The sequence below is a fragment of the Podarcis filfolensis genome, assembly GCF_964270895.1.
Source record: "Podarcis filfolensis genome assembly, chromosome: 10".
In the NCBI taxonomy this organism is placed as follows: domain Eukaryota; kingdom Metazoa; phylum Chordata; class Lepidosauria; order Squamata; family Lacertidae; genus Podarcis; species Podarcis filfolensis.
In genome coordinates, this window is record NC_139612.1 from 68,243,870 (window position 1) to 68,257,834 (window position 13,965).

Consider the following 13,965-nt stretch of genomic DNA (forward strand, 5'->3'; position numbering starts at 1 on the left):
TGGGCTCATCCCCATTATTCATAATAGTGGTTTGCATGACCTATTAAGATAATGACACAACAAAATTCAAAATAGTAAGAATCAATTGCACGTTTATTTAAAATCTAATTGAAACCCTTTATTTTAATTAATTCAGCAAAACTGGTGAACTTCATCCAGTGTTACCAGCTTTTCAAAGTCTGAAAGTCTTTATAATGCAGACACCCCCCTGCTGCCCCTTTGCCTCTTAGCATCCCCCTAGGCAATCCTATTAACCCTTGGGGAACCACTCAGAGTGTCAGGCTTGGACCAGGGAAAACCGGGTTCAAATCTCCACTCAGCCATGGAACTCACAGGGTGAGTTGGAGCCAGTCATTTTCTTATAGCCAAGCCTACCTTAGAAAGGCTTATCTTGCAAGCCTGTGGGCAGGGACTGTCTTGTTTTAATTGATTTTATGTAAGCCACTCTGGGAGCCCTTTTGGCTGAAGAGCCCTGAACAAATGCTCCAAATAAATAAATAGAAATATTTAAAAAAAACTGTTGTGGGAATCCCTTGTGCTTTCTTGAGCTCCTTTGAGGAAGAGCGAGGTGGAAAAATACAATAAATAAATGATCCCTAGTGGATTTCGCAATCACTTGTAAAATCTGAAGAACTACACCTCAGTTTCTGCATCTCTGATGGATTTTGCAAGACTAGTCTCTAATGCATAAAGAGCAATAATATGGATAGAAAATCCAGGGGATCAATATGGCTCAGTCAGATGCTGTAGTGCAGGGACAGGAAACCTCAGCCTTGGGGCCTAAATGTGGCCCTCCAGGTCTCTCTGTCTGGCCCTTGGGAATTTCCTCAAACCACATTCCCTCTCCTTGGGCCACACCTCTCTCCAGACCAGTTTTGCATCCTCCTTGAGTGCTTTTGCCTGCCAGGAATGTGGATTTGAACTCTGATAAGGCTCCTTACTAGCCTGAATGAAGGATAAAGAGGGGCATGTGAATGTGTGTATATACTGCACAAAGCTAAGTTTCACGTTTGTTGCTTTGGCCCGCTTTGCCTCCATCAATCCTTTGAGACTCGCTGCTTCCCTAGTTCAAGGGTGCAAAAGCTGATGGTGTAAAAACTGATGGAGTCTGGCAACATCTGGACCAAGGCTACTCTCCGCCCCACCTCTCAAGATGAACTTGGTGCTGTACATTGAAACTACTCAGTCACATTTGAAATATTTCTTTACGTATAACCATTTGAACAATAATCTTGTCTTATTTTCTATTCATCAAAATTTATATGCTACTTATTCAAGTGGTAATTAAAAAGCCTCTTAGTGCTATATTCAATAAAATATATAGTTTTAATTCTATTAATGTTTATTTGGTGTGTTTTTTTAATAACTGTCCCCACCCACTTCTGTTTTTAGCTGTTCCTGTTTTATCTGAAAGCCGCCTTGAGTCCTTGCCGTGAGTCCCTGTCAGGGAAACAGGTGGGGTGTGTGTATGTGTGTGCATATATATATATATATATATATATATATATATATATTTACTACTACTACTACAAATAATAACAACTAATAAAACAGAATTAAAAATGGTAGATGTAATAACATTATCAAACTGTAAACAAAATCGATAGTTTAAAAACAAACATTCCTAATAAAATCGCATGTTTGTATAGGCTTGCCTAAACAGAATAGTTTTTTAGCAAGCATCAGGAAAGGTACAATGAAGGCAGCTGCCTAAAATTAATAAAAATGTAATATTATTAATAACGTCAATTGCGTGTTGCTTTTTTCTTGTTACGACTACGAGGGGTTTCTTCTTTTCCATCTTACAGCAAGGTGTTTTGTGAATTTATCATCATACTAAATAAAAAATCAACAAATGTGAAAAGCAACAACCCAGAATTGCTATTCCGCTTCTCTCGCTGCGGCTGCCTCCATCCTTGGTTCATTTGCCGCCCTCGCCTCTCCCACCTGTCAGCCTCCACCTGAGAAGCCGCTGGCAACTACAACTCCCAGAGTGCACCGCGCGAAGACGCGCAGCGCCCGGCGTCCTCCCCGCCTCTCCCCGGCCGCTATTGGGCGATTGGCGGCTAGGCTGCGTGCGGATTGGCTGGAAGGCGGAGCTCGGGTGGGCGTGGGCGGGCTCGACCCTTGCCGGAGGCTGAGCCCAAGATGGCGGCGTCTGAGGCGACTGGCCGGTACAGGAGCAGCATGAGCAAAAGCAAGGACCCTTCCGGCCTGCTCATCTCCGTCATCAGGTAGCGGGGCCGGCCCCTCTCCCCAGGGCCTGAGGGGAGGTCGGGGAGTGGGGAGCCGCCCCGCCCCACCCCCTCACCTTCGCGGCTGCACCTGAAAGGCCCTCAAAGGGGCCTGCGCGTGAGGGAGAGATGCTCTGTGAGGGGTGTGTGAGAGCCAGCTGGGCCCTGGCAACGGCAATTGTGGGTGCCCGGCACCCTTCATGGTTGGATGTCGTGGGTGCTCGGGCACCCCAGGGAGTTGGCACCTATGGGGGTCGGAGAGTGTGTCCCTCTGAGAGGAAGGAGTGTGTCTGAAAGAGACAGTGAGATTGTGAGGAATTAATGCGTGTATGTGCGATAGTGTGTGTGTTTGTGGGAGAATGTGCCTGTGTGTCAGAGATTGTGTCTCAGAGGGAGTGTGTTTGTGTGTGTGTGTGAGAGAGAGAGTTTGTGAGGGATTAATGTCTGTAAGTGTGACAGAAAGTTTGTGTGTGTGTGTGTGTATGAAGAGCAGGCATAGGCAAACTTGGCCCGCCAGATGTTTTGAGACTACAACTCCCATCATCCCTAGCTAACAGGACCAGTGGTCAGGGATGATGGGAATTGTAGTCTCAAAAACATCTGGCGGGCCAAGTTTGCCTATGCCTGGTCAAGAGAGGGAGAGGGAGAGAGAGAAGGAGTGAGTGTGTGTGTTTGTTTGTTTGTTTGTTTGTTTGTGTGTGTGTATGTGGGGGGGAGAGAGATTGTGAGATCCAGGAGGGGAGAGGTGTGTGTGTGTGAGAGAGAGAGGGAGAGTTTGAGGGAGAGTGTGTGTGTGCAAGAGAATGTAGGTCTGTGAGGAACTGTCTGTGATGGAGAGTGTCAGTCCCAGAGACACAATGATCCCTGGAATCCCTTGCATTATTGGGATTCTCCCCCTTTAACTCTGCTCTAGAGCATAGCTGTCAACTTTCCCCTTTTCTTGCCAGGAATCCTATTTGGAATAAGGGAATCTCCCTTAAAAAACGGGAAACGTGACAGCTATGCTCTAGAGATACCTGGGTCTGGCTTCTGTCACTGAAACCTGGTTTGATGAGTATATTTGTGTATATTTGAGTATATATGATTGAGCATATTTGTGTTACCTTCTCCCAAATGTGACAACCTGGTTAGTGGTGGTTGCTGTTGTTACATACAGTGGAATCTTGGTTGGCGAATGTAATCAGTTCTGGAAGACCGTTCGACTTCCAAAAAGTTCAACAACCGAGGCGCCATTGCCATTGAAAAAATGGAGAAACGCACCTCAGAAGCCGTTCGACTTCCAAAGCACATTCGAAAACAGAAGCATTCACTTCCGAGTTGTCTGTGTTTGAAAGCTCAAATGTTCGACTTCCGAAGCGTTTGACAGCCGAGGTTTCACTGTATTTATTTATACCCCACCTTTTCCCCTGACAGGGACTCAAAGCGACTTTCAGATAAAAATAAGAACTGCTGAAAACCTGAGGAAACAATAATTAAAAACAATTAAACATGGCTAGAATTTAAACTGTATATATCGATGTAAACCTATTAAAACAATACAGATAATTACAATAGAAACTGCACCACACCAACTCCTTCATTAAAAGCAGTCAGTTTTCAAAAGCCTGTTGAAACAAGATGTTCTTAACCTGCCAGTGGAACGATAACAAGGAAAGAGCCAGTGTGGCTTCTGTAGGGAGGGAGTTCCAACATGTGGCAGCAGACATTGAGAAGGCCCTTCACTGTGCAGTGACAGGTGGGGTGGGAAGCTGCCTAATACAGAATCAGGTCATTGGTCCATCTTGCTCAATATTGTCTGCACTGACTGGCAGCGGCTCCTCATTCTTTCAGGCAGAAGACATTCTCAGCCCTACCTGGAGACACCATTTCCTTTTCTGTGATCCGTCCCTTGGAGCTCTCCTGGCCCCAAGCTGTCACTTGGCTCTGCTCAATGACCCACCCTTGCATCGTGGTGTTCACCTTCTGTTGTCGGATATATCTGTTTTTATGTCTCTGTGTTTTTATGTTTGTACATATTCTATGGGCTAATAGCCGTAAATAAATTAGTAAATTAGTAATTAGGAGACACCATTGGGGATTGAACTGGGATCCTCCCACATGTAATCTCACTGTATACAATTTGTACAAGTGACAATAAAGTATTTCAATGTAAGGGCACTGAGCTACCGTCCCTTCTCCAAGTAAAACAACTAAGCAAATATAAGTCATGTTTGATATGATGTGATTTAACATGGGTTTTAGGAACATAGGCCCTGTGCCGAGACCAGCAGTTCATCTTGTTTACACTGTTTAGCAGTGGCTCTCTAGGCTTTCAGACGGAGTCTTACCTGGCCCTACCTGGAGATGCCAAGGATTGAACCTAAGAAATTCTGGGCCCTTATCCAGCATTGGTCCAGAAGTTGCTTGACTACAATTCCCCTTTGTTCCTGACCATTTGTCTTGCTAGCTAGGGTTGGTGGGAATTGGTGGGAGATGTTCCTACCATTGATCAGGTACCCTGCCCAACAGTTGGCCACTTGAGCAGCTCTACCTAGGTTTTTTTGGAGGGGGGGTCTCAAAAAAAGGGCGGTGCAGTTCTCCACTCTGTTCTAGCAGTATTTCCGCTTGAATTGGTGGAAGTGAAGCCTTATAGCCACAGGAAAGTGTAATATTAATGCCTAGACTAGGAGTTCATTTCAGAGGGGTTGGACTTCCTGCATTGCAGGGGGTTGGACTAGATGACCCTTGGGGTACCTTCCAACTCTATAGTTCTATGAGTCCAGGAAGAATAAGGCAGTATTCATGATCCTCTTCCCTCCAGTTTATCTTTACAACAACCCTGTGGTCTGAAAGAGAGAGCAACTGTCCCAAGGTCACCCAGTAAGCTTCATAACTGACTGCATATTTGAGCTTGGGTGTCTCCAGGCTTGTCTAATACTCTGTCTAGGTGCAGCAGGGCGCATGTTGACTCTTCTGTGTTGGATTAAGGGGAAATGGTGTTAGATGCAACTGCATCAAACACTCCAATTGTACAGATAAGTACCTGGAAAAGTAGAGGGCTGTGTTAGCACCCCTCCTTGGCTGAGACTGTTTGTGTAGAAGTGAATGTTCTGAATCAAAATCAGAGTGGCTTTACATCTGCAGAGGTAAAATAAAAAATTTAAAGGACCGGTTAGAAAGGGCCTCAGCTTCTCCCAGGGACTTTTAATTTGAGAGACTCCAACGCTGTGGAGAATGTGAAGTAGTAACAAGAACGCCATTGAGTAGGCTGAGATTATATTGAGAGGGGGTATTAGTTAGTGATGTAGAAAGGCAGAGGTAAGACTTGCATTCATGCATTTTAGAAATGAAATGAGTCTTCTCACATCTTCTGGTCATATCTGTATATGGGTCTGCGGGGCTTTCTTTTATCTATTTCTTTAGGTCCAGATTCAACTAAATAGGTGTGCTAGCGGCAGCCAGTCCAACAAGTACCACAAATGTAACTGGCCATTTTCCGCTTTTCTCTTCCTGTGCACTCCTCCTACAAATTGACTCAGGGGAGGGGGTCAGGAGAACCCCCAGGACAGAGTGTAGGAGAAGAAGAGAAGATTTCATTCCATCTGGCAAGCAGAAATGCTTGCACTGTTGAATCCCACCCTCAATTACATTTATGAATCACTATGAATTATCCTGAAGCAATTTAATAAAACCATCAACAATAAAAACATATATAAAACAATTTCATATATATAAAAACAATTTCATATCCAATACAGTTATTGATGGGATAAAATGGTCCTCTTTGAGGGAAGCTGATATTAGTTGATTTAATCTGTGCTGCCTACGTCTTGTGAGTAGGTTGGATAGAGCCTTCCCACATTGTTGCTTTCTGAAATCAACCTTTCCTCAATTTCGTTTTTTGGTAGTGTTCCAATTTGTTGTCCCTGCCCACTTTTGGAGTATTGTAACTTTCCATCTGAGGGGACGCGGGTGGTGCTGTGGTCTAAACCACTGAGCCTAGGGCTTGCCGATCGGAAGGTCGGTGGTTCGAATCCCTGCGACGGGGTGAGCTCCCGTTGCTCCGTTCTAGCACCTGCCAACCTAGCAGTTCGAAGCATGTCAAAGTGCAAGTAGATAAATAGGTACCGCTCCGGCAGGAAGCTGAACGGCGTTTCTGTGTGCTGCTCTGGTTCGCCAGAAGCGGCTTAGTCACACTGGCCACATGACCCGGAAAAACTGTCTGTGGACAAACGTTGGCTCCCTCGGCCAGTAAAGCGAGATGAGCGCCGCAACCCCAGAGTCGTTTGTGGCTGGACTTAACTGTCAGGGGTTCTTTACCTTTACCTTTTTAACTTTCCATCTGCACCGTGTTGCTGTTTTGTTCACATTCCTTTCTAAAATACGGGTAGATGGTATGGCACTTATGATCACACACTTGGTTGGTAAAAACTCATGTGTCAGCCTATATTTATGCAGAATCCCTTATTTATGAATGTGAATGGATTGGTGTAACATCTTTCTTTTTTTTGCACTTGTGAAGTTTCACTCCGTTTAATTTTGGAATGCAGTAAAGTGGGAACCTTAAACTGATGTGGATTGGGTCCCCCTCCCCCACAACGCCTCCAAAATCATATCCCAGAGAGTTAAAAGGGTCTCCCACTCTCTGGAGCTTTTTTATAGGGTAGGTGTGGATCTGGAAGAGCAGGACAGAAAAAGGAAGCTCCATTGTGCGCACTTGGAAGTCTGTTGTGTAAACGGAGCTGCAGAGTTGGATATATTCCTGTGCCTCCCCAAGATGCTCTCACCTGAACTACCTTTAATCAGTGAGACCATACAATTATTATTATTATTATTATTATTATTATTATTATTATTATTATTATCTTATCAAGTGATACAAATAACTTTGCCGTTCATCACTTGATATTATTATTTAAGTTGTATTTAACCATATTGTGTTTTAAAGAAGGACTGCATGAGGGCCAGAGCTCACATTTATTTATTACTTTTACACAAGCCCTTTTTTCCAAGGAGACCAGGGTGCTGCTTGCAGTTACCTTGTTTTATTCTTACAGTAATGGTCAGATGGCGATTTGTGAACTGCATAAATGGATAAATTACCTTGCATTTTTGCCTTCCCCTTTCCATATATTGAATGTGGGGTTGAGAGACCTAATCTGAGTTTGTTCATTTCTGTAGCTTAGGTTGAAAATGTAAGTTAGAAGATTATACAACAGAGCTGTTAATGAAAACTGATCTCATGAGTTCTGACATTTAGGATACAAAAGAAATCGATTGAAATAGTTCTTGTGTGGGCACTGGAAGCTTGCTCCTGCCGTGTTTGCTATCAAGGCATTGCGGTGCTGAGGTACAATATGAGGTTTTGAAAGTAAAACTGACTGGAAATGAAAGGTGACCTATTAATTTTATTGTCCAAGCTGACTGCAAAAAGTAAATGGCACAAAGGAAATTAAAGTAGATGCTCTTTTAGCAGGAGCTTGGGTTTTAAAAAAGAAAAGAAAGACTGTTCTGAATAGGAGCCATTTTTTCCTTCCTGTTATGAAATTCTGAAAAAAGGGTGTTCTCAATCATGATTGGATTTCTGGTGGAGTTGAATGAATTTATTTGCCGCTGAGGGCCACAGTGAAATCGAACATACTCTGGAGGCTTGAGGATGACATATCTTTTGCTAAAATCTACTGCAAATTGGATTCCTAGATGTGGGTAGACTGCTGATGAGGCAACCAGCCAAGCAACATACAACACCTCTGGTCTAAAACATCTGCACTGGCTGCCCATATGCTACTGCATCAGGATCAAGCTTCTTATGTTGATATACACAGTCTTGAACAACTTGGGTCCAGGGTACCTTATGTCCCCTGAGCCCTTATATCCCACCTTGATCGCAGAGATCATCTGGAGGAGCACTATTAGTTGTCATCAGTGTTATAGAGGCTTGACTGATCTCAACTAGAAGGTAGGCATTTGGTGTGGAACACTGTTCCAGCAGAGATTCAGCACATATCCTCACTTTTGACTTTCCGGCGTCTCTTGACCTTTTTATGCCAGCAGGCCTTTGCAGTTGTTTAATATTTAATTTATTGATTAATCAGTCACTTTAATTAGTATTTGCATTATTCTTAATGGTGTTTTTATTGTTACACTCCACCCTAGTATTTTATGATATGGCGGTATAGAAATAGCTAGTAGCTAAACGAATGAATGAATGATGCCACTGCTTCTTCAAATAGGCCCATTACCTTTGACTTTATTGCCTAGCATTTAATTCAGGAAAACAACTAATGACTTTTTTTGGAAACCATAATGGGATATTTTCCACGGCTGAGACTTTTAAGTCAGAAGTGTCTCCTGCTTTTTGGTCCAAGGGCTACATGCATCCATCTCCAGCCCCCCTGGGACCTCATTCCAATCCATAATCTTTTGTGCACACAGGCACTCACAGCAGCACTTCACCTCCCACAGCTGACCTGTACCGATCAGCTGGGAAGGGGGTTATTGCCCCACTCCACTAATTAAATAATCAACTTGATCTGTATCCCTACTGGGGTGCTGGGCTGGCAGAGAGGTGTACATATTATTTATTTATTGCTGCTACTACCAAAATTGGTGGGATCTGAGCAGGACAGAAAAAAATGCTTGGGGGGATCAGCTAAGCTCCCAAGACTAATGTTTAACCTCCCCTGCTTTAAATTATTTCAGATAGTGCAGGCCCTTTTTTAGTGGACAGAACTTCTGAATAAACAGAGATTCTTACAGATGTGCCACTTATCCCAAGGAGGATATAGTCATGCTACTCTTAAAAAAATAGCAAATGTGACAGAAGTAAGGGGGAGAAAGAAAGTCAGATCACTTTAACAATAAGAATAATCCATCAAAAAGATAAATAATCCATCAATCCTAATGTAAACATATATATTACCGTAACCTCTCCATAAGTCCAAATAGGAAATTGACAATTATAATATGCATTCAAATAAAATCAGGTAAAATCTTCAGACTATTGAGGAATGGATAGTGAGTGTTTGTCTTTGCAACCCTGAAGTATATATAGATCTCTTTGCAGCAATAAAAACTTGCAGGATCCATTTTTGTTGTCCTTCCGTTAGTCCCCTCATCACAAGAATCCACAAATATCGACGTTAATATGGACAATGATTTCTGACCAAACGAGCAACACCAGAGGACATACCCACCTCATAAGCCTCTTCATGTCACTCTTAGTGGATGCTATACTATTTAAACATCTTGCCATCCTAATTGCATTGAGATAGTTTAACACTCTGGTAAGCAAGAAAGGCTCAGGAAAGAGGTGTGTCTCTTCTCACCCAGAGTCAGCTTTGGATAAGAACTGATACAGGTGTCCCCCCTCACCCCATCTTTCTGCAGAGAAGAAAGATCATTTCTCTTTGCCCAGTCCTTCAGCAGGTACAGATGGTTTGATGGGAAGGCTGCCTGAGGCTGCGGTGGGTCTAGTGCCTTTATTTTGCCTAGCTGTCTAGATCCCTCTTTCTGTGTCACTTGCAAAACTAATGTATGGGGAAATAGAAAATCATAGACCTCCTGTCTTTAAAGTGTTGCCATGAATTAGAAAAAAAATGCATCTTTTGCTTTGCAATGTTTATGGACTACTTTCCTTTTCTAGTTTATCTCCTCAGTTGTAATGTGCTAGTGAATAATCCATTGACCATTTCTTAGGTATCTGTTAAAGTATCAACATTTCTTCAGAGTTTTTTAATGCACCAATATACGGTGAAATAAAATTGTGCTGGGTATAGTTTTAAAGGCATGGTTGACAACTACCTCATGGGTGTAAAAATTCTAAAGGCTGTAATTGTAGCTGCTGTCTAAAAACCTCTCGGTGGACGAAGTGTTTGAGATGCAACTCGATCTGTATTTGTATCTTTAAAATGTAGTGTACTGGGTGGAGAAATCCAGCCAACTGGTGAAGGACGAACTGGACAATATTGTCTTCTAGAGGGATATGTTTATGTGCTTCTATTGATTTCTTTCTCTCCCCTCCTCCTCCTCCTCCTCCTAACCTTTTGTTTTGCCCCTACTTGGTTGGGACGGCTTTTGTATTCTGAAACAAGCTATCTGGCATTTAGCAAATGCTATGTCTTGGTGAGAGCTTGTCAGAATTTTTTTAATTGGTGAATGTATCTGCCTTTATTTATTGTTAGGATTTTTGTTATCTAGTTCAGGCTGCAGTCCTATTCATGCTTACTTGGAAGTAAGCCCCACTGAACACAGTGGGACTTCTGAGTAAACTTGCATAACGCTGGACTTGTAAGGATTGCTTTAAAAATGACAACCCTTCTATCTTAAAGGCCTTCTTTAATTGGGAAAACAAAGTTTGGTTGTTATGTAATGAGACTGTTTTTGTCATTGGGACACACTCTGAATGTTAGGAAGGATTATCTGGTTTCAATAAAGTTCGAATTTCAGAAAGGAAATAGGGAAATGGTATAGAAAGGTATCCACTAATACTGAAATGCACACTTAACTTGAGAGCAAATCCTGTTGAACTAATCTGGACTTACTATTAAGTAATGAGTGAGTTTATATATATTTGTAAATCAGTATTTACAAAGTATTTGAAAGTAGTAGAGGCCCAGTTCACTAGGCTAAACCATGGCTGAGCATGAATGAATGAGTATGCAGGGATGCACAGGAAAAATTGCAGCTTCTTCGTTCCTCCTTCATTTCTGCTGCCACCTCACTACCCCACGCTAAGCCATAGTTTGGCTTACTGTTGCATCTGAAGCTGGGCTGATAGTTTGTCTTGCTCTAGAAAAAGCATGAGCCATAACCCAGGCTTGTTCTTGGCTTACCAGTTACCACTTGAGGTTAGTCTGTGGGAGATAAACCATGCATCCAGGTTGGGACCTAACACAAGCTACGTACACTATGACTTAGCTCTTGGTGTCGGCAGCAGGAGCAGAAGAATAAGGCAGCCATGTTCCCCCCCCCCGCCCCGCATGAGTGCTCACCTGTTCATACTTAGCCTTGGTTTGGTCTAGCATGACGTCTGAAATGGCCCAGTGATTTCAAACTACCAGGAACATTTGCTAAGAGGTACCAGCAAGGCAGTTGAATTAAATATGTTTCGATAAGGCACAAGCTGTCTTCTAGTCCAACATCATCTAGTCCATCCCCCTGCAATTTAGGAATTTTTTGACCAATGTGGGGCTTGAAACCTCAAACCTGAGATAAAGAGTCCCATGCTGCTCCAAAAGCACATTGTTAACTCACTCTTTGGCTTGCCTGTTTGTGCACGGTGTGGTGTGGCAGTATGGTTAAAGATTCAAGCTAAGCAATCTCTGGCTCAGATATGTCAACCATGAATTCATGTGGTGGCCTTATGGTGAGCTCCTATTTCTCATCACCAGCACCTCTCCCCCACAAAAAAATCTGGCCTGCCTTTGTAAGGAATGGGGAGAGAATGCTTGTGAATGTACTATGCAAATGCTTAGTAGTTCGGTTTTAGAAGAGCAATACAGTGGAACCTCGTGTTACGTACCGTCCTTCTTGCGAACGCTGCGGGTTACAAGCTCCGCAAACCTGGAAGTAGATGCCCCTTGTTGCGAACTTTGTGAGCGGAAGTCACGCACTGACAGCGCGGCAGCAGGAGGCGCCATTGGTGAAAGGGCGCCTCATGTTATGAGCAGTTTCGGGTTACAAACGGACCTCTGGAACGGATTAAGTTCGTAACTGGAGGAACCACTGTCATACAATTCAAGTGTTCTGTGCACCTCATCTTAATTCGGGCAACAGTCATGTCTTATCATTCTAATATTGTTGGGGTAAGGATAGGTTGGAAGCTGAGGCTGAAGGAAGTGAGGTTTTCCTGAGGTACCTTGTTGAGGCTTTGGTTAAGCTGGGTTTGCTTTGCTCAGAGCAGCAAACAAGCATAGTTAGTGTATTATAATAGAATTAAAAATTCAAGTCCATCTCTACTGGTGAATCAGCTTGTTCCATTGAGCCTGATGCAAAGAACTGAGAGCTTCCTAGTTTGGCAGTGTGATAACAGTTGACAACACATTCTCCTTTCTGAGAATTAGAGCTGTATCACAAATTCCACTGAGGGAAGGATTTTAGTTGTGTCTGGGCACTTGTCAGTTCTTGCTGTTGATATCCCTCGTTCCCACAGTCCATCTCTATTAACAGGTACAAACTGATATACCTTCCAGCAAATGGCTGGTTCCCCAGGTGCATATTTTATCTCCCATATATTTTAATCTGTAGCCTTTTCAGCTCGCCTTTTTTGTTCCACATGCCCTGCTTTCTAAATAGGTATGCTCAGTGAAATTGAAGAAATAATGAGATAATGTGTTATGCATTTTAGGTTAAATCACTAAATATCCCTATTTCATTTATCTTGAGTATATTTTAGCTTATCCCCCCCGCCAATTTGTGTAATTGCTTCAATGGGATTTCAGAATGTATTATCAGATATCTATTTTGAGGTTAAGTACTGCCAGAAGCTGTAGATAATTTCATATGGGAGTTGTCCTTAAAAATAACTTTTCAATTATAACATTCAAATAAGATTTCTTACATTCTGAAAGCAGTGAACACACACACCTCTGGACACTTACTAGAATATACTCCATGTCCAAACTTGGGCTTTACATAATGTTTATTTATTATTATTTATTTGAGAATGCTTAAATTACCAAAGTTTCTGTCTAAGCAGTATACATAAAAATTAAAAAGCATGCAGTGGAAAACTTGTGGCGGTGCTACATTTTTTGGATGCAGACCAGTGGCTGTTGTCAGTGATGACTGGTGATCAAATACATTTTTATTGTTTAGGGTTGACAGAGTGAAATGCAGCCCTGCTCCCTAGACATATATAAGCTGAGATAAAGATTTTGAAAGGCTTGTTGAAAGAGGAGTGTCTTTTTCAGAGGCCAAAGACAATAGAGAAGGAACATAGTTTTCCTAGTTTTCCTTTCTATAGTATTCAACTCGCTTCACACATTCTCATCCAGCACATCTTTAGCATAGTGAATGTGCTACGGTATGTGAACTCCATATGTATGTTTTAATAAATTACTTTTTTATAGATAAGCTAATTCCTGTCAAAAGGTGGTTCTTCATCCTTTTAAAATGAACGGCTAGATGGACTTTTCCAAGAGAGGCCACCACAGAAAGAATCCTGTTCTGCTTCCTCTTAGATTTTACAGCGTGAATAAATGTTGCCTGAAGTAGACCTTTTTTAGATGATCCCAACAAGCTTGTATGTGAAGTGATCCTTTGTTGTTGTTTAGTCGTTTAGTCGTGTCCGACTCTTCGTGACCCCATGGACCAGAGCCCGCCAGGCACTCCTGAAGTGATCCTTAGGACTACCTGATTAGGCAAAAGCTCCATCTAGTCCACTGTTCTTTATCGATCAGTTTTCCAGTTTTTTTGTGCATGGCCAGAGATCCCTGTCAGCCCCAGTATCTGAACTACGTAATGCTATAAATGCTCAGAATTATGTAACAAGGCAAAGAAAAATAAGCCCATTCAGATAATATTGAAACATTTGTTTTCCTGTGAGTTCACGTGAAGTTGTTCAGATCTCTGTGCTTCTAATGCAAAAGAAGCAACCCTGTCCATGATGGATCTTTCTGTTCTAGCAAAAAATTGATTTTATTCAGATTAAACCATGAGCCAGAGTTAAGGTAGCCGAGGAAAGAATTTAGCTGTAACAGCTTTGTGAATGGGACAGTCTTGGATAATGAGGAATATCGTTTATGGAATC

At 42.5% G+C, this 13,965-nt stretch overlaps 1 protein-coding gene across 1 annotated transcript in view; it reads left to right on the top strand.

The window, feature by feature from the left end:
* The first annotated feature begins 1,993 nt into the window (after nucleotides 1-1,993).
* The window catches only part of EXOC4 (exocyst complex component 4), a 345,430-nt gene continuing 333,458 nt past the window's right edge, over nucleotides 1,994-13,965 (top strand). Inside the window, exon 1 of the mRNA XM_083572619.1 lies at nucleotides 1,994-2,234. Coding sequence (XP_083428745.1) covers nucleotides 2,149-2,234 — 86 coding nt within the window. The 5' untranslated portion in view covers nucleotides 1,994-2,148. The remainder of the gene's footprint in view (nucleotides 2,235-13,965) is intronic.